Source organism: Gossypium arboreum, chromosome 9, assembly GCF_025698485.1.
Source record: "Gossypium arboreum isolate Shixiya-1 chromosome 9, ASM2569848v2, whole genome shotgun sequence".
NCBI classification, from domain to species: domain Eukaryota; kingdom Viridiplantae; phylum Streptophyta; class Magnoliopsida; order Malvales; family Malvaceae; genus Gossypium; species Gossypium arboreum.
In genome coordinates this window covers 78,939,264-78,964,382 of record NC_069078.1, presented here as the reverse complement: position 1 = coordinate 78,964,382, position 25,119 = coordinate 78,939,264, and the positions used below count along the sequence as shown (strand labels likewise).

At 30.8% G+C, this 25,119-nt stretch overlaps 2 protein-coding genes and 2 pseudogenes across 7 annotated transcripts; 1 reads left to right on the top strand and 3 right to left on the bottom strand.

Annotated features, from left to right (window-relative positions):
• The first annotated feature begins 1,789 nt into the window (after positions 1-1,789).
• On the top strand, positions 1,790-5,091 carry LOC108471143 (S-adenosylmethionine synthase 1). Of its 3 annotated transcripts, none has more exons than XM_017748237.2 (2): positions 1,790-2,079; positions 3,732-5,091. In XM_017748237.2, the coding sequence occupies exon 2, from the start codon at positions 3,734-3,736 to the stop codon at positions 4,904-4,906; it is 1,173 nt and encodes a 390-aa protein (XP_017603726.1). In that variant the 5' UTR covers positions 1,790-2,079; positions 3,732-3,733; the 3' UTR covers positions 4,907-5,091. The 3 variants fall into 3 exon arrangements, with proteins under 3 accessions (XP_017603726.1, XP_052875377.1, XP_052875378.1); XM_053019417.1 differs by lacking the exon at positions 1,790-2,079 and adding an exon at positions 2,156-2,212; XM_053019418.1 differs by lacking the exon at positions 1,790-2,079 and adding an exon at positions 2,195-2,293.
• Positions 5,092-5,182: 91 nt separating this feature from the next.
• On the bottom strand, positions 5,183-6,112 carry LOC108452597 (thioredoxin-like 3-3; annotated as a pseudogene).
• A 1,595-nt stretch (positions 6,113-7,707) lies between these two features.
• LOC108450529 (uncharacterized) lies at positions 7,708-11,099 on the bottom strand. 4 transcript variants are annotated; one of them, XM_017748201.2, is made up of 5 exons: positions 10,488-11,099; positions 9,620-9,792; positions 8,788-8,875; positions 8,035-8,101; positions 7,708-7,955 (listed from the first exon to the last, which is right to left on the bottom strand). In XM_017748201.2, the coding sequence occupies exons 2-5, from the start codon at positions 9,726-9,728 to the stop codon at positions 7,902-7,904; spliced, it is 318 nt and encodes a 105-aa protein (XP_017603690.1). In that variant the 5' UTR covers positions 9,729-9,792; positions 10,488-11,099; the 3' UTR covers positions 7,708-7,901. The 4 variants fall into 4 exon arrangements, with proteins under 4 accessions (XP_017603690.1, XP_017603686.1, XP_017603688.1 ...); XM_017748197.2 differs by having other exon boundaries at positions 9,620-9,828; positions 10,654-11,099; XM_017748199.2 differs by having other exon boundaries at positions 9,620-9,805; positions 10,654-11,099.
• A 739-nt stretch (positions 11,100-11,838) lies between these two features.
• Positions 11,839-15,236, bottom strand: LOC128280481 (vacuolar protein sorting-associated protein 2 homolog 2-like; annotated as a pseudogene).
• Positions 15,237-25,119: the final 9,883 nt, after the last annotated feature.

The following is a 25,119-nucleotide window of genomic DNA, read 5'->3' as shown; positions in this document are numbered from 1 at the left end:
TAGAAAAGATAAAATATATTTTCTATTTTATAAAAGTGTGGTCGATTGAATTAAATATTTAATATAAGTATATAATATATGAAGGTTTTCATATTATAAGTTATTGAAAATGTGGTTGGTGCCATCTTTTCATTACCTTCCCTTCCTAAACGTTATATAAGTGTGTGTGTAGGAAGTCTTAAACTTCTGTCTCTTCAAATTGAGTTTTTCCTTTCCCCCTAATAAATTCATTCCAATGACTTTTTAAGCACTAATTTCTATGCTCTATGATCAAACATGTTGCTCTCCCTTTCCAACCTGGCTTACAACAATATTTAAAAGCAAATTGCCAATGTCAATATCTTTTCCCAAAGAATGAGTTTTCTAGAAGAAAATGATCATTTACATGAAATGAGGTTTTTTTTTTTTTTTTTTTTGGAACAAGAAAAAATGGGTTGTATGAATAATTAGATATGGTTGCATGCTGTGGGTTTGATTCTATTTTGGTTGCAAATGTGAAAAGCATATATAGTCTCGAAGTTGAGCTACAATTTGTAGGTTTCAAACTACCAATAAATAATACAATATCTTTTTAGGGCAAGGAAATGGCCTGAATATCTACCAAAATAACCGACCTAGCCCCACCCCACACCACCGTCACCCTACGCTCGTCTGGTTTTTCTCTTCCCTTTTTATCTCTACAATGGATAAGGGGTGTTTTCAGTTTCATCAGGATTCATATTTTAATATAGTTTGACAAGGATTAAATCTGTGATTTCATTTGGCATTACCTTGCACATTTCCTTGTGCGACTTAACTGAAACTGCACTCAATTTTTTCTAGCAGTTGAAGGTCAGTTCATCTTTGTGTACTTGTAGATAGTTCATAAAAAAGTAATAAGCTTTCTTGTTGCGAACATATAAATATTTATTATAATTGATTATGATAACATTTGTTACATTCATAATCACGATAAATATGACATGAAAAATCATAATTTAAATCTTTACACCTGCTTACAAATCAATATGAAATTTTTATAATATAAATCCTCAACTCCTTTCAACTAATTTGTTTATTAACAAAATATATATGGCTTACTTTGTGACTTGATTGAGAAACAATTTCTTTTTTTAGAAAGTATTTGAGATTGAGAATGGGACATAAGTTGTGGTAAAACAAATCAAAGAAACAGGCGAAGCCCAACCCATAACATTGACGTCGTAACAACAACAGAAAAATGGATCTGAGCCAGACAAGTACGGAACCGTCAAATGTGGGTGCAGGTCGGACCCATTTCTCACAAACCCCATAAAAATGCTAAGCCCGGAAGTTTATCCATCTTAGAAAACGAGCAAACTCAATTCAATTTGATTGAAAAAAAAAATTGTATTAAAATTAATCAAATTAAGTTATTTGAGTTATTCAATTTTTTGAATAAATTAAGATAATAATTTGATTTTTTGAATCGAATTGAATTTAATCATTCAAATAGTTCGAATAATAAATTAGTGTAAATACCTCTTGTGTCTCTGAAAATAATTTACAAAATAATTTAAAATTTTAAAATGTTATATTTTATAAGTATATATAAAATCTTAAATATATTAAAATATTTATCTTTTAAAAAAATCATAATGATAAGTTTAAGTATCATTAAATAAATAAATTTTCAAATCAAAATTATCATATTAATTATCTTTTTTTTTCTATTATTTTTAACTTTTCATTTCAACTTAAAAATTATTCAAAAAATTTTAATCAAATTAAAATAATAAAATAAAATCATCATCTCAATTAATACGAATTTTATTCGAACACTAAACCCTACGCATTACCGTTGCATCTCTGTAGCCTTAAATATCAACGGTGGATGCCGTCTCCAAAAATCAGTGATGAGAAGCAGGAGATGATATTTTGTGCGGCGATGATAAATTATACAGAAAATTAAAAGAGCCAAGCACCGAAAAGAGCGGGGAATCGAGAGCTAATCAAACGACTCGTTATTCGGGTCTATAAATAAAATCCCATTTTTTCCCTATATTTCACTTCCTCCTATCATTTCAATCTAATTTTCTCTTCTTTCAGATCTCAATCAAGGTAGTCTCTTCCTATCCCCTCTTTTTCTTTCTCTTCTATTTATTTATTTTACTAAATTCTCGCAGATTTTTTATTTGAATTTGTTCTAAATTTTGTTTTTCTAGATAAACATTGTAGATTTGGAATGCGAATGGTAATATGTTTCTAGGTCGATAAATTGTTTCATTTCCAATTTCTGTGATATGATTTTGTGGTTTTCGCTTTCTCGGAAAGTGTAGGTTCAATGCAAAAGCAAGCTGTCTTTTTGAAATAAACTGCAAATGTTTGGTTGTGAAGAAGAAGATTGCATGATTTAAGTTCTGTGAATTGCCTGCGAGCTATGAACTTGTGTGTACTGGCTAGGATTTGAATCCATGTGGCAAACTCATCTTCTATTAATTAATGTAGAGTTTGTATAATTCTTATACCAAGCAAAATATTTACCGACTACATTAACTTTTAATTAATTGGTTAGTGAATGTAGCCAGGATTTAGCTACCCATTCTCCTCGAGTTAAGTCGATCCTATTTTACTTGATTGTTACTTTATAATTAAAGAAATATATATTTAAGGTCAATTATATTTTAGGGTAAACTACAAAAATAGTCATTTATGTTTGAAATGTTACGTTTTAGTCACTTATGTTATTATTTTGTTACGAAGTGATCACTCTTCCGTTAAGTTCTATTATCTCCCTAACGGTAATCTTGCGTGACAGTTCAACTAGATATTATTGAATCTACTAATACATACTTCATCCGGATAAAGTATGCATTATTAAAATTAAATTAAAATATTAAATAAGAAATAAAATTATAAAACAATATGTTATTTGGAAAATAATTATTATTGTAATGAGATACATGTTTTATTAGGTATAAGTATTTAAAATTTTGTTTTTGTAATGTGATACATGCATAAATATATATATATATATATATATAATCATATTAGTGAATTTGTTAATACATACTTCATCCGGATGAAGTACGTATTAGCAGATTCAGTAATATCTAGTTGAACTGCTACGTAGGATTACCGTTAGGGAAATAACAGAACTTAACGGAAGAGTGATCACTTCGTAACAAAATAATAATATAAGTGACTAAAACGTAACATTTTAAATATAAATGACTAAAATGTAACATGAGACAAACAAAAGTGACTATTTTTATAGTTTACTCTATATTTTTAATATTAAACAAATAGTTTATTTTGCTCGCTTTGCCAAAACTAGGTTTGGGTAAAGAAATTCAACCTCTGACCTGACATGGCATCCCTTGGGAACTACGTGAGAATAAGATAGGGATATATGTTCAACACGGCTTTTATCATACTTTCGTACTTATATTTGATACACATATGACCAATATCTTATGTATAAACACGTGTATGTTGTTCGGGCACGTGCATTTTAGTGAAAATAAATAGCCTGAAAATGAATTTTCCTTTTTAGGAACTTTTAAGGAAGCAAAAGCCCCAATGAAATACAGCATTAGTTTCTCTTAAGGTGAAAATTTGAAGTTGAATTCAATGTGACGACGATAATTACAATTTTCTTTTGTTTCTTGTAGATTTTATTACTATGGCTGTGTTGCATCACTTTTGTTGTTTGTCAACTTAATTTTTCACTTTAGTGAAGTCAATCTAATGCATTATGATGTGAAGTGCAGATATGGATACCTTCTTATTTACTTCCGAGTCTGTCAATGAAGGTCACCCCGACAAGATCTGTGACCAGGTTTCGGATGCTATCCTTGATGCCTGCCTGGAACAAGACCCAGAAAGCAAAGTGGCCTGTGAGACTTGCACGAAGACTAACATGGTTATGGTCTTCGGGGAGATCACCACGAAGGCCAAAATTAACTATGAGAAAATTGTTCGGGATACTTGCAGAGGTATAGGGTTCACCTCAGCTGATGTCGGCCTTGATGCTGACAACTGCAAAGTTCTAGTTAACATTGAGCAGCAGAGCCCTGATATTGCACAAGGAGTTCATGGTCACCTCTCCAAGAAACCTGAGGAAATTGGGGCTGGTGACCAAGGTCACATGTTTGGCTATGCCACAGACGAAACCCCTGAGTTAATGCCTCTAACCCATGTGCTTGCGACTAAACTTGGTGCCAGGCTCACCGAAGTGAGAAAGAACAAGACATGTCCATGGTTAAGGCCTGATGGGAAGACCCAAGTGACTATTGAATATCGCAATGATGGTGGAGCCATGGTCCCCATTCGTGTTCACACTGTTCTTATTTCAACCCAACATGATGAGACTGTCACCAATGAGAAGATTGCAGCTGATTTGAAAGAGCATGTCATTAAGCCTGTCATTCCAGCAAAGTATCTCGATGACAAAACTATTTTCCACCTCAACCCATCCGGTAGGTTTGTTATTGGTGGACCTCATGGAGATGCAGGACTCACTGGTCGAAAGATTATCATTGATACCTATGGTGGCTGGGGTGCTCATGGTGGTGGTGCTTTCTCAGGGAAGGATCCCACCAAGGTGGATCGCAGTGGTGCATACATAGTTAGGCAAGCAGCAAAGAGCGTGGTGGCCTCAGGCCTTGCACGTCGCTGTATCGTGCAAGTCTCCTATGCAATCGGTGTGCCAGAACCCTTGTCAGTTTTCGTAGACACTTACAAGACAGGCAAAATTCCGGACAAGGATATTTTGGCATTAATCAAGGAAGCTTTTGACTTCAGGCCGGGAATGATCTCTATCAATCTCGACTTGAAGAGAGGAGGAAAGTTTAGGTACCAAAAGACTGCTGCTTATGGTCATTTCGGCCGTGATGATCCTGATTTCACTTGGGAGATTGTTAAGCCTCTTAAGCCCAAGGCCTAAGTTACTAGTTACTACCATAGCCATAATGTCATGTGGTACGTATCTGTCAATTTGTTTCATTTTACATTCTTTACTTTTCAGGCGGTAATTTATTTCCCCAACCATTTATTGTTTGTCATGGATATATTCTTTTAAGATTTTCCTGCCTACTTATTCAATTCAAAATATTTTCTTTTATTATAGAACTGCTTCATCAGAGGTGTATAAACATCTACATCATGTATACTTGATCCATCAATTTTTATCATGATAATGAAAAATAATACGATCGCAGCATAAACAATCTATTTAACATATATTTATTATAATCATATATATCTAAATTTGAACATGCACATGAGTTTCCAATAATGTAAATTTATGATACAAATAGAAAAGCAAAGGGGACTTGGACTGGAGGAGAGCATTGGTTTCCAGAAAATATTGCTTCAGGAATGTAACCACAAGCGATCATGAAGCCGCTCTTCTCCAGCACCAAACATCTCGTCCACCCTTTCTCCATCTCGATAAAAATGAAATGTCGGAGTGTAACGAATGTGCTGCGTGCTTTCTGGGCATTCATCAATATCTGCGTATACGAAAGGGAGCTTGGGGAACTGGTTGCTCAATTTGCAAAACGCAGGAAAAATCTGGCTACAAACACGGCACCTGAGACATTGATAATTTCAAAAATTACTAAAGCAATCAGTAATCAAATTGTATCCCTATTTTTTCTTTTGTCACAGAAACTTTACACCAAACAGATTGTGTGCATACCATGAGGCTCCGTAATTTATAACCGTCTGCAAATAAAAGAGAGTTTTATTAAGCATGTAGAGTTAAAAATTTTAACTTCAATGTAAACCAGGAGTAAAAGTTGAAAAGAGAAGCATTTACAGGAGATTTAGAAGACTTGATATGAAGAAGAATGTGGCTGAGATCTTCATCACTTTGAAGCAGTCTTCAAGTTGGCATGCTTATCGGATGGCAGATCCAACCCTTTCTTATTACCGTCTCCCATTTCGGCCATTAATTTACAATGCTTTTCTTCAATAGTCCTTTTCTTATTCTACCATTAAACCCCGCTTACCACGGGTTTTAATTTTTCTAAGATTTTTTAATTAATTAATAAAGTGAATTAGTTTTATAAATAAATGGTCTATATAGTATATAAAAAGAGAGAACTAAAACGAAGAAATTCGACGAAAAATTAGCGAACTGAATGACTTCATTAAAGATTAAAAAAAAAAACCTTTTGAAGGTAAAATTTATCACTAAAGTTAAAAAAAAATCTTATTACATGAGAAATTTTCTAAAAGTTCTTAGCTCTTGTAATTAATTTCTTCAATTTACTCCTTATACTTTTAGAATTGATCATTTTAGTTCTTTTACTTTTTAAATTTTAAAATTCACTCCTAACCTAAACAATAGTAGTTAAATATGTTTGGTTAAATTTTGTTATTAGTCTTATTCTCTAATTGAATCATACATAGTCCTTAAGGGTGAGTAAAACTCGATTCAACTAAAAAAATTCGAATTTTGAGTTATTCGATTTTTTCAGATCAACTCAAATAAGTATTTCGAGTTCAAGTCGAGTTGAATTTTATAATTTGAATAACTAAAGTAATAGATTGATGTAAATACTCTTTCGGTCCCTTTTAATTTTGAAAATGAGCAAGTTGTTCTTTTTTTCAAAAATATTAAAATATTTTTAAATTCAAAATATTTTTAAATTTTATATTTTCTTAAAAATTATAAAATTAAAAATTCTAAAGAATATATAAAAATTTAATTTTTTTCCAAAATAATAATTTTAAAAATTAAAATATTTTTTAATTTAAAATATTTTAAAATTCTAAAATTTATATTTTCTTAAAAATTATAAAAATTAAAATTTCTAAAGAATATATAAAAATATATAAAAATTAATTTTTTCTAAAATAATAATTTTAGGACCTAAATAAGTAAATTAACAATTCAAGTTTATTATACTAAAGAATCTTACTTTATCTCTTATTTTGCTTTAAAATAGTTTTCAAATATATATGTTTTCAAAATCATATGCTCTAACATAGAATTAGTTTAACAAAATTTTAATTTGACAAGTTTACTTTCTTCATTTAACTCGAATAATTTCACTCGACTCGATCCAACTTAAACTTCATTTCGCTCTACTTGATTTGAAAAAAATTCAAATCGAGTTAGGATGATAAAATGAAACTTGTCAACTCGATTAACTAAAAGAATTTTCACTCGATTTGATTGAACAGTTACCCCTAATAGTCTTTATATTTTTTGAATTTTAAAACTTCAATCTTGATACAAATAGCAACTCCATTAACTAGATTTTCTTTGACTATCATGTACAAATAGGTAGCTAACATGGCATTAGACGTTAACATAATTTATCCTACTTTTTAAATATTTATTATGAAAATATGATTTTTTTTTAACCACTCATGGAATTGAGAAAAATCTACTGCCACCACCAAATAAATATTTCCTGTAAAAATCTTTTTATTACTCAGTTTTCCTTTTCATAAAAAAAAAAACATATACAAATACTGTAATCACATCCTTAAACTAATAAAATTATTAATTTAACCATTAAATAACACAAAATCTTGAGTGGCATAATTTATATAATATCGATAACTGGAGGATGTAATTAGAATATTTTAAAGTTTGAATACCAATTTAAAATGAGGGTCATAACTTTAGGGATGTTTAGTGCAATTAACTCAATATAAATAGTTAAGCAAGGTTAGGTTTAGTGAGGGATCCAGAAAAAGCCGATAGCCTTCACAATCCATCAGCTAAAATTTTATCAAACGAGGAGATTATAATCGAGGAGAGTAGTCAAATACATGAGCTAAAACCCCACAATGTGTTGTTCAACTCCAACACCATCAAGAACAAGCTACTAACATAATCTATCATTCGATCAATTTGAAAGTGAAAATGGGTACAGCCTATTTTGGTCAATCTGCAAACCAAAATGATTTCTCCCAAGTTTCTAGTCATAGAGGCCTTCCTCATGCCAGGTATCAACTAAAAAATCCACCATCTCCTGCATTTTCACCATGCGAATGGGCACATCAATGTCAGCCAGAAGCCAAAAGTTGAAAGATGTTCTGAGACACACTTACAGCTAATGGAATAGCCTGTTGAAATCGTTCGGTCGAACAAAGCAAATCTTCATAAGTTGTGGTCCAGCTGCAAAAGGTGATTCCAAGGTTAAATAATGAGAGGAACTGAATGTCTAGACACCGATATTATAGTAAGTAGCCGTGACATTCTGAAAAAGACTGAACATATGCAAGGCAAACCCAGAACCAAAGAATATAGCACGTGGCTGCACTATAAGGGTAGAAACAGAAAAGGTTTTGGGTTCGTACTGTTTTATCTTATTTTTTTCCAAAATACATCTGCAAGTAGATTAACTAGTTAACACATATTTAATCGTAGCGACAAACTTCATGCACCATATTTGGATCATAACAAAAGGGAAGGGTCATGTCCAAGAGGTGGCTTAAAGTAGCATCTCGAAAAGATATCCATTGCTTGGTTACAAGAATTCACGAGCCCATCCTACAACACGAGAGTTGGAGAGCTAATATTCTGATAAAGAGTGATCAGCAAACTGTTCATAAAATAATATCACTAGTAGTACCAATTACTTTCAAGTAGAGATTCTAACAAAGCAGAAAAGAAAGCAAATGCCCAAAAGCCGAGTTAAAGCAGCATGAGATCGTAGCTAATGCACTATAAAGATGCTAAGAATTAAAAGTTGAATTCCTTGCTGTTTCATGAACATAAAAGCGAGGTTTTGAGAGTTTAGTTGAACAAAAAATCACTATGATATTTAATATCTTGAGTAGGAAGAAACTCGAGGCATATACCTCATTATTGGTTCCCGGGGCATTCTTTTTGATTTTTGAGACTGATCCCCGGCCCACTGTCTTCTAACCTCATGCCAAGTCATTTGAGCTGCACATTAAGATTCCACACGTTACCTCCAATAGAACTCTGGTTTGAATTGCTTTTAACAAATAAGTAACAAAACACTCACATTAAGGTTGTAAAAAAATAACACTAAAATATGGATTTCAGTAATCTCATATTGGACTTCAATAAAAGCAATAATTTTGCGGAATGAAAGTCCCCATAAGCAATGACCACAAATCATATTCGTGCATAAACCCTTTATTGAGAAATCTCATACACCCCAACAACCATAAGTCCAGATAGTTCGCAACGCCATAGCAAGTTCACACCAATCTCATGTTGATAAAGTTTCTGCTACTGAAGTTCATATTCAGATAAAGACACACAAACCCGGAAAAGGTTTTAAGCTAAATTTACTCATTTAAAAAACATGGATTTCCAAGCCCAATATCTAGAACTAGCTTCTGGAAAACATTTGATTCCCCAGTTACCCTGACCACAATAAACCAAGAACACTAAAACGGATTCATTGCATGTGAGCAGACATCCTAGCTGTATAATAGCAATATATAAGATTTAAAATGGCTTCTTACAAAATAATGCAGGAAATTACATTAAGGCATGAAGCTTGAGTACGCTCAGTTCTAAACTACTTTCTTCTAATTCCAGTAAGATATCAAAAAAGCAGTTCTACTATTAAAGAGTTGCATGGAAGGCTGGCTTCAACAGAATAAGAGGCTTCCTAGGAGAAAATTGATAACCTTAAAGGCTTAAATAGAAGCATACCCTGGTTAACAAAAACCTCCTTCTCAGTGGATTGACCTCTGTTAGCATTATTTGAACCCGTTGAAGGGCGATTTTCACGGGAATGGTGATTAGTACCATTGGTTTCCATTTGCTTTAGGTTGAGCAACCATTTCCTTCTAAACTACCATCATTGATCATATTGAGGGCAAGAACTGTAAAGAACCTCTGTATAAGAAACAATCTATGTGCTTCATATGAGAAAAACCAATTGCATCAGTAATTTTATTGGAAGGAAAAAGAGCTACTAATGAAGATGACAATAGTCAGTAACAATCTCTAATCTTTAACTGGTGACCAATATTTATGGTGATACCAATTACATCATATTTTCTTTTCCTCATCATATTTTCTTTTCCTACCCCAGGTTGGGAATCTTTTACTATTACATTTCATTTTTGGCAACAACTTCCCATCTATTCCCACTCTGCAAAATCTGCAAGAAAAGAGGAGAAGGAACTATTCGAGTACCTCACTTGATTAAACAATTTCTAATTGATGATCACCAGGGTCACGGAAAACCTAACTACACTAAACTTTCTACCCTAACCACCTTAAATGGTAAGGAACATTTTAGGGAATCACCTCAGTGAAGAAGGACTAGAGCGAAGAGACATAGAGATGGAGAAAGACAAAAAGGGCTTTTCATGCAACCTATATAAAGTCCAAATGCACCTTAATGTACACCGATTACCAAATTAGGCAATAAATACCATTAACTTTCTTAGAATCTTCTGGACCCGGACGAACCTAATCAGATCCCAAAACACACTGAACCAATGGTTACAAATTATAGTTTTCCATCTAAATATAATAGTTACATGAACAATCAAACATAAAAGAAATTTACCACTATGCAAAGAGGATGTCGATGAGAAGCAAAACCCACAAATACCCAGAATTTTAAACGTGGATAGAAATTGATATAAAGATAAACAAAACACAAAATCTAAGCCAAAAAACGAAACCCCAGATCGCTAAAAAATTCTTAATGAAGAAAAAGAAGAAGACTTTACCTTGAAAGTAGTTTTTTAACTTAAAACTATGTTGAGAGCATTAAAGAAGACACTGATGGTTTTGGCTTTTTTCTTTCTCTTTCTTGTTCTTAATAAAGAAAAAAAAAAGAAATTTCCTCTGGAGATTCGAGAATTTTTAGTAATGAAACAAAGGGGGACAAAAAAAGCTAAAATTAGATCCTAACAAACAACATCTATAGGATTCATTACTAAAAGGAAAGATCTGGGATCTGGTGCTCACATGGATCAAATCCAAGGTTATGAAACATTACGTTTTCTTTTTTCCATTTCTTTGATCAAAATGAAGTTGGCATTATGTGATTGGGTGAAGGAGGGACATTCCATGAAATCTCATAAACCGGTAATCAATGGGGTTGGTAAGTGGAAAATGGACCACCCAACACGTTTACAGTTTTGTTCTTTTTTTTAAACTAGTTTACGGATGTGTTCGTGGGAAGAGTTGCTTCTCAAAAATATGCTTAATTCATTTGCCAATAAAATATTTTTTGAAAAATAATTTATTTTTTTTGAAAATAATTTATTTTTTGGGAGGTTTAGATAAATCTGTAAAAAATATTTTTAGTTGTTTAATTGATTTCCTGAAAATATTTCATAAAAGTTATTTTAAATTAAACAAATATACATTTAAAATTTATTATATTTTTATTATTTAATTGAATTTATTATATATATTAATAAATTTATGTTATATATATTTAAATTATGATCATCTTTTGTAATGATTAATTATGATAATAGTTATTTAAATATATATTATTTATTATTACAATTGTAATCCTAATTGTACTTAAAACTAAAAAATTTAAATGACTAACCAATATCAAAAAGTAAAAATATATATATCAATATTTATATGTTTAATTTGATACCTAAGTCTACATTGATGTTTAATTTGGTACCATTTTTGTCCCAATTTAATATCTTAATTCAATTTCAATATTCAATTTGATGTTAAACCATTACAATGAATATTTGGGAAAAGCACTCTAAATATAAAATTAAAATAGTTCAAATACCAATTTAATTATTGAAGTCAAACTCAAAAATTACATATTAACTTTATATAAATCCAAATTGACTCAAATAAAAATGCATCCAATTGAGAAAAGAAAAAGAAAAGCAAATAGAAATTGAGCTATCTATAGGCACAAAAATGGAGCAAAATTTAAAGTAAAACAACTACTATAAAAATAGCAGATAAATCATCAATCTAAGGAAGTTTCGAGTCATTATCTAACATATATATAATTTCAGCTAAGTCCTTCATGAATATAATATATAAATATATAGAATTTGTTTTGTACTTCATATCATTTACACATTTCCTTTCTTTTTGTCATCAAAGTCGTCGTAGAGATGCCAATCTTTTCTTAAGATCATCAACATCAGTGGTAGGCTCGGACCTGCACCAAATTACCAACAAGATTTGTCAAAACTCTGGTGTGTGCCCAACGTGAAAATGTTTCTAGAGGATTTGTGTGAAGGTGGAGTAATATACTCTCACCATACACAACACTTTCGAAAAACAAAGTAAAACATAAAATTTTGGTCAAATTCTGTCTCTCCACTATAATGATCATTTCTAGTTCCTTTACTTTCCAAAATATGTATTTTCAATCTTGAGCAGATAATTTGATGACTTATTTTTTTCTTGTGATGATGAGACATAATATTTTGTATACACAATTTTTTCACACATTAAAAGAAAAAACTATCAAATGGAGAAAATGTATAATTATTCATCAAATTGTACCAAAAATGCCAAAGATAATATCATAGGTTTTTTAAAAAATAAGTGACCAAATTATCGTAGAACTAAAGTCACCAAAAATGCACAGTATAAGACCTATATATTTTGACCTAAAAATTTAAATAGTCGATCTTTCATGCTAATTGGATTTTCATAAAACAATTTTAAAAACATCAGTCTCAGATAATGCCATACTAGAAGGACTAGAAATGATCAAATTATAACAAAAGGACTAAATCAGACAAAAATGCATAGTACAGTACCTTCTATCTAATTTGACCATAAAATTTGAATTACAATTTTTAGAAACATCAATTTCAGGTAATACCCTTAGTTCAATAATAATCTCCTAGGTATGGAAAGAAAGCATTGGGGGTGTAGGCTGGGGGTTAGTGGGAGTGGAATATACAGTGATATGAAGCTGTCAGGGATCAGACCCTAATCATTTGAACTAAAGAGTCTCGTACTCTACCAAACATCACATGGTTTGTTTGTAGGGTACTTTGTGAATGATCAAAGAAAAGAATGCTCAAGTTTTTTAAGTTCAATTAACAGACGCAGACCTATCTAGAGGATATTATAGTGCATAACAAAAATTTTTGAATTATGAAACTTTTGCTCACAAAAAGTCATACATACTTGACATTAACTAGGAGAGCAGCATTCTTTGATGCAATCCGACCCTTTGGAGCCAAAGATAACTGTTAAAAGAATGGGATAAGGTTAAGCCTTTATCGACACATTCTTGTAATTAGAAAAACGAAGCATGTTACAAAAATTTCTTTATAAGGTCAATTTCAAGAATCCAACCTGAGAAGCAATATCCACACCAATCTCATCAAGCACCTGATCAGTTAAAAGCTTATAAATTAGAGTAGTAGGGGAAAAACTTAATGGGAACAATGGCAATGAAACAAAAGAAGAAATTAAAACAAATATATATCAGTAAATAAAATATCTCACCTGGTTGGTGAGCTCCTCCATTTCCTCTTCGGCCTCATCTTTATCTAAAGTTTCATCAATAGCTTCCGACATCATCTCTATCTGTAAAAAATACATCCAAACAAACATTACTAGAACATAAAACACACTCGCACAAGCTGATCCAAGCTCTAATTTTTTCTTGTAAAGATTTCTATATGAACCAAAAATGTAAGCATCCTTGCACTGAGGACAAAGTGAATTGATCTTAATTAATTGTTAGCAGTCAACGTCATGTTCGCAAGACTTCTTATGTGCTAGTCTACACTGCATCACTTTCTAGGTATGTTGTCAAGGTTAAAGACTGTATGAAGAGAGAATCGTCATATCCATTATGTTTTAGTCTACACACGATTTTTTGTTTCAAAACGACTTCACGGTTGATAAAAAAAAATTGAAAAACATTTACCAAAGCAAGGTTTTAAGTACCTACCTTGTTCATTGCAACCATTGCCTTAGTTGCTCCTTTCATTCTAGTAGAAATCGAGGTGTTGGCATATAATGCCTGTGAGCACATAAAATGAAATATGAGATACTAGCGTACAAACTTTAACCACCCCAAAAACCAATGATTTATTTTAGAAACTCAACCTGTGTATGAGTTGCGACACCTCTAATTTGGGCAGGACTCCCCTACAAATTAGTTATCTGTTGAAGCAGTCGTACAAGTTGGCGAGCTAAAATTCTAGTAGCAGCCTGGGAAACACATATGGGAGATTAAATACAAAGGAATAAGCTGAGGGTTTGGGGAATTAAGGGAATTACTTGAGCAAATACCAGTGGCAGAGTTCTTGAATTACAACAAATCATCTTAACATAAAAATAACTTCCGTAAACATATGGTGAGCTGTTTATGGATCTTTTAACATTTGACATTACAATATGGTAATATTTAAATTTCTGCTTCTAGTAATGATAAGGTGTGCATTTAGCTGTATGTAAATATTTTTATCAAATCATTTGCAACTTGTTTTATATGAAAAGCCTCGGTATGTAAATTTTAACCCACTTTGTGCAACTTTAATATATTCATAATGCAAAATGTTTCAGCCCCAAAAGTTGCAAATAACTAACACATGCACCTCATACATAGCAAATGACAGAATTTGATGACATAAAGCTAATTCGATTGGTTATCACCATAAACACAGTCAAAAGGCTTACACCCAAAACTTGAGCATTTTAAATGTTATAAATCATAGAATAAGCTGGTTCTTATGCCATGCTCATTGAACTATAGCACATGCAAGCAAATCCATCATGCAAAGAAACTAAAATGTGTTGTTCTTATGTCCATGCCTCACATGAATAATCAACAGAATCTTCTAGGTTTGAAACTACCATTGAATTTTACAACTTCATTACCAATGTTAAGTAGATAGAGGAACCAATGCATGAAATCAGAAAAGTTAACAATCTCACTAAAATAGAACTCGCAAATTGGGGGAAAGTTTCCCATTAGAATTGCTACCTCACTCCCAGTTCCCCCATTAGAACTAATGTACAAAATGGGGGAAAGTTTCACCCCAGTCAAGCGAATGACAGTGGGTAATCTTTCTCGTTCTTCCAATTGGAGAAATTAAAGAAAGAAGCAGTTGAAAGATGCAAAATCCAAACAGAACAAACAGATGCGAAAAATCTAAACAGATTCTTCAACAAAAAAAAAAAAAGGAAGAAGAAGATTTGAGTGACAGAGACGACAAAAACATGAAATACAAAGCATAAAAAAGTTACCTGCATGAAGAAGGAGAAGGAAATGAAGAACGGATGAATTAGTGAGATTGGAGGAAGATTTTTGGGAAAATGTCTTACAAAAAAAATCCAAAGCCATTTTACCCGTGTCTTCCATTTGTAAAACCTTTTCAGTCAAACAAACACTGGAAAATCAGGAAAACATTAAAACCTTTTTAGTCAAACAAACACTGGTAAATTAGGAAAACATTTTTCCCAAAATGTTTGATTGCATAAGTTCACACCTAAAATAATCTCTCCCGTATCTCTTCATTTTAATATTCAATAAATTAATTTTTAAAATTAATTAAATCATCTTTTTATTAGTATATAATAATAAGTTTAGTTAAGTTTACACATTTTGTTAATTTGATTTCAGTTTAATAAATTTAACTTAAAATATTTGTGTAAATATTGATATTAAATTTATTTTTTAGAATTAAAATAAATTGATAAAATATGTAAATATCGAGGTTAAATTTACTATTATATCGATAAAAATAATATACAATTGATGAAAAATATTAATGTCGTGATTAACTGTCTTTAATTGCTCACTTAAAAATTGACTAGATTAAATTACTTCAATTTTTTAAGATAAACAATTTATTCAATTTCAAAATTAAAAATATTGAATAAATCTTTTTACCCACATTTTCAAATGCCTTAATTTTTAAATTGAATAAATTATCGAATATTTACAATTTAATTCATTTAAATACATAAGCCAACTTAAGTAATAGTGTAATGTTGAAGTAAAGTAATGGGTTTTTACCCGATTAATAAAAATAAGTCCTAAGGGTTCAAAAAACCCTAAAATAAAAAAAAAAACAATTAAGCTCCTTTTTTTTTTTACACTCATTTGGGTAACTAAATTTTCAAGATGCTTAAAAATGTTTTCAGACCTTTTCAAAAAAAGCAATTAAGCTCCTACTTTTTTTGCACTCAATTGGATATTTGAACTTTCAAATTGTATCAAAAAGACCCTCAAACTTTTTCAAAAAAAGCAATTAAGCCCCTACTTTTATTAAAAATTAGAAAAAATTATAAAAATTAAAATAAATAAAAGCTATAAATATTATTGAATTTTAATAAAAATTAAAATGTTAAAATTTATTAAAAATAGTAAAAAGTATTAAATTTTATAAAATAGTAAAAATTATATAATATATAGAAATATAAAAAATTTAAAATTTTATAAATTGTAAGAAAATTATACAAAATGTAAAGAAATATAAATTTCGTAAAAAAATTATAAAGATTATAGTACCAAAAGAAATATTTTATAACTTTTATGTAACTTTTATTGATTTTTATTTTTTATCATTTTTAAATCACATTTCATGTCAGATTACAACACGTGATGACTTTGATTGAAAAAACTAAGGGCCATTAATTTTTTATAATTTTTATAAAATTTTACAATTTTTTATTTTTTTACAATTTTATAAAAAATTCTAATTTTAATAAATTTTAATTTTTTTATATTTTATCAAAATTTAATAATTTTTCTAAAATTTATTATTTTTATAATTTTTTTCTAATTTTTAATAAGAACAATGGCTTAATTGCCTTTTGAAAAATTTTGAGGGTCTTTTTATACATTTTGAAATTTTAAGTGAAAAGGAAAAGAATGGCTTAATGGCTTTTTGAAGAAGTTTGAGGGTATTTTTAATGTATTTTGAATATTCAAATACTCAATTGAGTGAAAAAAAAAGAGAAGAATTTAATTACTTTTTTCTTAAAAAATTTGAGGATTTTTTATGCTCTTAAACATAAAAATAAAATGTAGTTATGTATAGTCTGCAGACCGGTATTGCTCTTGCCCATCTGTTTATCTCTTTGCATAACTCCCGGCGATCATCATTCCCTTGGACCATTTGCATTTGTGAGCTTCAATCATCCGACGATTAAATTAATCCTTTCCTTTTCATTTTCCTTATTAATAAGAGCATAGTGGTAGGCATTTTGTTCCTTGAGTAAGAGCACAACCGCATGTAATAGTTATTTGGAAAAATTAATTTAGAAAATAGTGTGAAATGTTAATGAAAATTATTATTTTTTGGAATCTCATTATATTTAAAATAATAAATCTTAAATTGGATTAGTATTTGTACTTTGAGTGAGGTGATCTAGGTTGTTTCTTGACTTTTTATCAAATTATTTTCTCTGTTATCATTAAATCTCGACTTACTTAGACTATGGAGTGCGAGCTCAAACTTCTCTTTATAGAAAACCAAAACTTGAACTCTCAAGAAAATAAAATTTATTTTTTAAATAAACTGACACTATTTTCTAACAAAGTAACAACACTCAAAATTGTCTCAACCCATCATTTTTATTTATAAGAAAAAGATAGAAAAATTTTACTTAAAATAGATAATTAAATAACAACATTTTAATAAAAAATACAATAATTCTCGTATCTAAGAATAGGGAGTGACAACACTCCTGCTTGGGATCTAGGGTTATCACCCATCATGTTGCAAAATGGCTTTATTGGGCCTATCTCTAATATTAAGTATAATTATATGTGTTATCTAAACTTTTAATTAACATAATAACCGTTTTTTTATTTTCTAAAATATTAATTTAATTATTTTTTCCAGTTAAATTATTTTCTCAACCTAATTTCAATTTATTAAAAGTCATGTCAACTCTATCGTATTAGAATATATGAGAAAATATATTTAATTGTCTTGTCGAAACCATTTTTAAAAGTTTGAAAAAAATGGGGATCGACTTTAAAAACGAATTATGGAGTCGCCACCGATCTTTTTGAAATGTAATCGGATCATCTTGAGATTGATCATTTTAATAAAATATTTGATTTATTAAAACAATAATTTTAGGTCTACGAAAATTGAGAGAAATGATTCGGGAGTCGGTTACGCACAAGAAAGGGTTAGCACCCTCGTAACGCCCAAAATTGGTACCAATTGCTTATTTAATGTCCTATCGTTGAAAACTTAAAGAAAAATTGCCAAAATACGATTCCTTTAAAAATGTGTGATCAACTCGAATTGGATTTTAAGATTCACTCGTTCCAAAGAAATAAAATATCACATCTAGCACGTTAGGACACGATATTTTAAGTCTCCAAAAACTGAGATCACCTCATGACTTCCAAAACGCAACGAAAAGGGTATTCAATTATTTGGTCCAATGAAAAAACGAAACCCAGCACGTTAGGGCACGATTTCTCGAATTTCCAAACATAGAACATTACCTTATTTTAAAATTTAGAAAACATGAATGAAATTTTAAAGGAATGTTTGACTATTTTGGGCAAGCAAAAAATTGAAACTCAGCACGTTAGGGCACGATTTCTCAAATTTCCAAATGCCAAACATTGCCTTTGTTTTAGAAGTTTTTTTAAAATTGATAGATTATAAGACCGACTCAAAATGCTTTTTATTTGTTTTATTTGGAATAAAAATGAGACGACCAATATTGATTAAAATGCTGAAATTTGAACGACACTACGATAATATAAGAAAAACGAAGTCTATATACATGAATAAAATATTATACAAATGAATAGTCATAATATGGAATTTTGAAAGGAACAAATTTGAAGCATACAACGGCAACATATCATATATTATACATATACCAATATTAACATCTAATGAATTAAAAGCGAACTTAAAGATATATCAAGTAAATTAACACAAATAATATATAACAAGTTTTCTAAAACAAATAAACAAATGAATGATGCAAAGGAAATGTAATTTAGGATTATCAATATGCAAACAATATACATAAAACTTGGAACAAGTAATCTATATGAAAGTTTAAAATAGACCAAGAAAATAAAGATAATAATATATATAAAAGAAATGTATAAATGAAATTTCTAAATGAATAATGTAAGTAAAAAAGCAAATGATATACAAAATAATATATATCTATCTAAATACATAATATACATGAAAAAAAACTTAATGTCAATAATATATACATAAATAAATTGAAAGAAGATATATATACATCTAAATACATTTAAAAGAACAATATTTACATAAAACAGTATGAATCAATGATATATATTTAGAATTTAAAAAAATGTAAATGTATGTACAATAGCATTAAAATATCGTTAGAAAAAGAAGAATATAGAAGAAGACTTTAAAATAAATAAATTGTGAAATAAAATAATTAGGAGAGAAAACAAAAAAAAGTATAAAATGGCAAACTGGAACAGTGCAAAATCAATAAAATAATTCAAAATAATATATATTAAAATAATATATATAAAATAAAATAAAATAAGATATGAACTAAAACTTAATTGAAATAAGAGCAAACCTAAAGAGACAATTAATAAATAAAAAAGATGGAAAGTGAGATAAGGGCCAAAGCACAATGCACGCAAGTGCGCGGGGACCAAAAGCGGAAATGGTCCAAATCCCAAAATGTTGTGCCCAGGCGCGGGCTAAATTGAAATGGCGCGCAAGTTTCAGGGATAATTTAAAAAACAAGGAAAATATAAACAAATTTTAATTACAAGTCAGCGCAAAAGGGGAGGACTCAATGCGCAAATCTCCCACTTTAAGCCAAATTGTGTGGGTCCAACACCAAACGGTGTTGTTTTATTCCAATTACTTAACCCATTTTTTAAACCATTTTACCCTTTGTTTAAAAAACAACTCTAAATTTTGAGAACCCCATTTTGCTCTCCCCTCTGTTCCTCGTCGAAAGGCTAATGCCAAGCCTTCAACTTCTCCGAAAATCGCTTGCGACCAATGAAGCAGGGCCCTCCAATGTTGCGAGCGCGACGCAACTCCGATGAGCTTCTCCCACTTACTCTTATATTTCGTATTTATAATGCGAATTTGAATGAAAAAATAAAAATGGGGAAAAAAACAGTGATAAACCTTTGAAATGTATTCTACTGCTTTTATTGATTTTTGTATATTTGCGAGAATGATTTCTTCAATCTGTGTTCTATTTCTTTGAAAAAAAAATGTAATGGCCTAAATTCAAGGTTATCGGAACAATAGTTTCGTAACCATAGATCCGATTTAAAAAGAAATTTATTTTAATATTTTTGCTTGAAAATTGATATGATAGGAAAATCGTATGAAAATATTGATAGGAAAATTTTATCGATTTAGTGATTAGATAGAAAAAGAAATTATTGAAGAAATTGGGTAAAAACAAGGTATCGAGACCTCTATCTCGTAAAACCGAGTCAAAAATAATTTCATAAATATTTATGAAATGTTATTAATGTGGTATTAAAATTTGGTTAGGAAATTTTAATGTTTGGGTAGTCAATTAAATGAAAAGGACTAAATTGTAATAGGTGTAAAAGTTGCTAGAATGATTAAATAGCTTAAAAGTCTAATGAGAAAGGATTTAAAAGGAAATTAGACCCAAAAGTTATTTGGGCTGGACGGAAAGGGTATGAAATCAGCAGAAAAATTGATAAATTAAGGGTAAAATTGGAATATTGCAAATAAGTTAGGACTAAATAGGAAATATCTAGATTTCTCTTCATTTCTCTTCAATTCCAGCAGCTAAAAATGCCATAGGAGGGTTCTATAAGCTGGTATTTCATAATTTTTTCACCAAGTGAGTTAATCCTTGCCTTTTTCTTGTAATTTTTGTGTTTCTAAGACTTTTACAACTAGGTCCTACTATTAAATTTATTAGTTTTTGATTTCATGGATGAAATTGGAAGTCACCATGATTGATTTCTGTAAGTTTATGATGAAATAGAATGAAATTAAAGCTTTAATTTGTTTATGAGATGATTTTATTAGGCAATTTCAATGGAAATTGATTTTTAGGACCTAATTGTGAAAATGTTTTGAATTAAAGTCTATTGCTGAAATTCTGATTCCTAAAGGTTGTAAAATAGTTTAAGGTGATAGAATAAAATGTTAATTGAGAAAAATCAGCTCAATTGAGAGGCTAATTGAGTAGGGACGAAATTATCATTTATTAAAAGCTTAGGGGAAAAATGGTAATAAACAGCTTACACTAAAACAGTTTGGACAGCAGCAGTAGACTAATTTTGAAAAATCACCAAAAATTGTAGGAATCGAATTAGAAGATTAACAAAATATGGAATTAAAGCTTATTGAGCCTAGTTTCTCATAGAAGAAATATTGTAAGCAATGGATTTGTAAATTTTTAGATATAATGAATTTTGTGAGACAAGGTCAGAATGAATTCGGGTTCCCTGTTCTGACTTTGAAAAATTATAAAAATTGAATAAAAATAATTAGGGACTTAAATTTATATGTATAGAATTATTAATGAGTCTATTTTAATAGAAACAAACGATAACATCATTTGAATTCTGTATAAAGAGATAATTTATTTTAGTGAAGAAGGGTCGAACTGTTGAACAACGAGCAGGGGTGACTTTGAAGAATAAACTGATCTTGATTGGCTAAACCAAAATTCTGAAAATTTTATGGTAAAAATATATGAGTCTAGATTCAGGGAAAATTAATGGATCTTAATTTGGAGTTCTGTAGCTAAATTTATAAATAATTTAGTGACTATGACTCAAGTAGACAGCTTTGAATGAACTATAAATAATAGTTGAATTATAGAGAATGTTGCATATGAACATGAAATGTATTAAATTGATAATTAAATTTATTTATTTAGAACCAGAAGATTCAAATACGAAGCTAGATCAAGGAAAGGAAAAAGTTCGGGATTAGTAGATTTTTATTGTTTACAAACAAGTATCAAGGTAAGTTCATGTAACTTGAATTATATTCTTAAATGCTTGAAAAGCATGTTTTTGATATGAATATGATTTGAATGTTCATTATATAAAAATTGATGAAACATTGATATATTTGATAAAATGGGAAGAAATCCCAGTTGAATTAAAGAAAAATTCGATGGATCTCTGGAAAGGAATTGATGGTAAAAAGGATCTAGCCCGGACAGGTGATCCTATCCTGATATAGCCCTCCCGAAGAATATGTGTAAAATGGATTTAGCCCAGACGGGTAATCCGAATTAGGGTCTGAATTTAGCCTGGACTGGTATTTCAGATCCAAGCTCATTGGAGTAATTGTCGTTGCAGGGGATTTAGCCTGGACTAGTAATCCCGACAATACTCTATGAGTTTATATTGTAGGGGATTTAGCCTGGACTGGAAATCCCGCTGCAAGGTTGAGGTTCACGGGAGTGTGCTCTCTGAAATGGATATGTGCGCACATGAATATGAATTGACGGACCCGGAATTGTACAATAAATGTGTACCTCAGAAAATCCATCGAAATTTCGAAAAATTCAACGGGATAAATATGGAAAAATAACAAGGAAATAGAAATCATGGTATTGACGAGCTCATCAATCATGGTATATATTATTGGTACATGGAAATTATTGTACTAACTTGAATGTTGAGTTTGTGCATATTAGGGTAATAATGCATTGAATGGATATATGGATGTTTATTGTATTGTATTGAAAATATTAGGTAAGTATAATTCTTGTTACATGAGCTTACTAAGCACGAAGTGCTTACCCCGTTTCCTTTTTCCCTGTTTTGTAGTGTTAAGAGCTCGGAGGTCGGATTTGGTCAGAGACACATCACACTGTCAACCTCAGGATTTCGGTATATAAAGAAACTTTATTTTGGAAATCAATGGCATGTATAACCTAACAAAGTAAATGTTGACGTGAAATGAATGTAAAGTTAGCCATTAGTATGGTTAACAAACCTGGTTTTAAATATGTGATGACGTTATCTTATAAATATGCATGAATCTATCTTGAAAATATGTTGAATTGATTTGGTTGATGTGGATTGGTCTCGATTTAATATTGCAGGGAATGTTAGATATTTATAAAGGGGCTATATTGAATATAAAAAAAAAATTTAATTCGTAAACTCTGGTAATGCCTCGTACCCTATTCCGGCAATGAATACGGGTAGGGGTATTACAAAAAAAACCCCATCCCTTTACAATTAAAAATCGAAGGCTTTATAGCCAATATACAAGCGATTTCTGTTTTTTCCTTGTCCAGCTCGCAGGCCATGAAGTTGTGGAGAACAAGGGGCGTGGAGCACGGGCGCAAACATGGAGCGGGGCACACGGGGATCGTGCGTGGAGTGCTGACATGGGGGTTGTGGTGTGGGTGACCTAAGTTTCCCTAGGTTAGCCGATTAGATTTAGATTTTGGGATATGGGTATTGGGCCTGTCTCATGTAATTGGATTAGTTTGATTTTGGGTTTTGGGTTTGTATTTGGGCCGGGCAATTTTGACCCATTACAGCTGCCCCTCTTTGCTCGTTATAGTGTAACGAGAACGAAGTAAAGACTTTAAAAGGGCCAATTTTTCCTGGACCTATCGAGTCTTGATTTCTTTTGGCCACTCTTCTTCAAGTAGCTTTGCTTTAACCCACTGCATCTCTAGGGGTATAGGAACTCGTCTTCGATCTGCTCCACTACTACTTAGGGAGATAAGATTCGTAATTTTTAGCCTATTACCCTACTTCTTAGGGGGTTAAGGCTTGCTGTCTTCGATCTGCTCCACTACTGTTTAGGGGAGATCTGTATTTTTCTGTAACACCCCTCGCCCACATCCGACGCCGGGACGGGGTTCGAGGTGCTACCTGACTTTTACTAACACTTTCATACTAAACAGGGCCATGAAATCTCAAATAGTTAAAAACTTTTCTTTTCACATAAAATTTGTCCCATATACGGGCTTACGAGGCCCAAAACATACATCTGGAGTGGTTCGGGACGCAATCGAGAACTCATGAAAAACTTAAAAAAATCTCTTGCGTTAAGGCTTCACACGCCCATGTGCTCAGGCCGTGTGGCCAGAAATAAGCTAATTATTAAGCCTTTTATCACTCTCACACCATATGCATAGATACATACTTATCCAATAACATACAACGTGACATAAATGAGCTCTTAAACATCTACAAACATGTTATGCTCAAGTTATTTTCTTATGCAATAAATATTATAGAATTTGCCCATATCATTACCACATACTAGACATAACTATCATTACATCACAAACCATTCATGAAGCATTATTAACTATTTATCAATCACTTAATCCTGCATTAGTTACTAGCTCATCAATGAATCTCAATTCAATCTCTAGGCATACATGTTGTAAGCCACATCACAAGAAATAATAACATAAATGCATAAGAATAATCATATGGGCCCATAACGATATTAGCGACATAGGCCAATTTACATAACTAATACTACCTTAATAACAAGCCAATGCCTTTGGCTAAATCATAATATTACATACTCACATTAAAACCCTATACATGCCATAGACTCGAATCACTTGAGTTTACTTACTCGATAACGTTAACTCGATAGGGTGATAATATCTCGACGACCTCCAACCCGAGTTAACCTGGAAACTCTAAAAACATGGGAAAGAAGGGGGTAAGCCGCTTAGTAAGTTCATATGAAAACAATAAGCAACTCATTAACTTGTTTTATCAATGTTTACAACATATTCTCAAGTTCACTACAAGCTGTCTTCCTAAGCAACAGTCACTAAATTATTTATATCTGGAGCTACGAAACTCCGAATTAAGTTCCGTTAATTTTCCCTAAAACTAGACTTATTTTCATTTCTTCCATAAAATTTCCAGAATTTTTGGTTAATCCAAATAGTACAGTTTATTAGTTAAAATCTTCCCTATTTCAGGGTATGACCACTCGGACCCCTGCGCACTACAAACCAAATTTCTCCCTGTAAAAAATTCCAACAACCATGCCGTTTATTTCCCATAAAAATAGACTCAATAAGGAATCGATGCATTAATGTATAACTCTTAATAATTTTTTTACAATTTTTGGTGAATTTCTAAAGTTAGAACAGGGGATCTCAAATTCATTCAGACACTGTTTCACAAGAATTCAAATATCACACAATATGGAATTCTTTTTCTTCCCCTATTTCTTTCATGTGAAAATAGACTCATTGAGCTTTAATCCAATATTTTATTC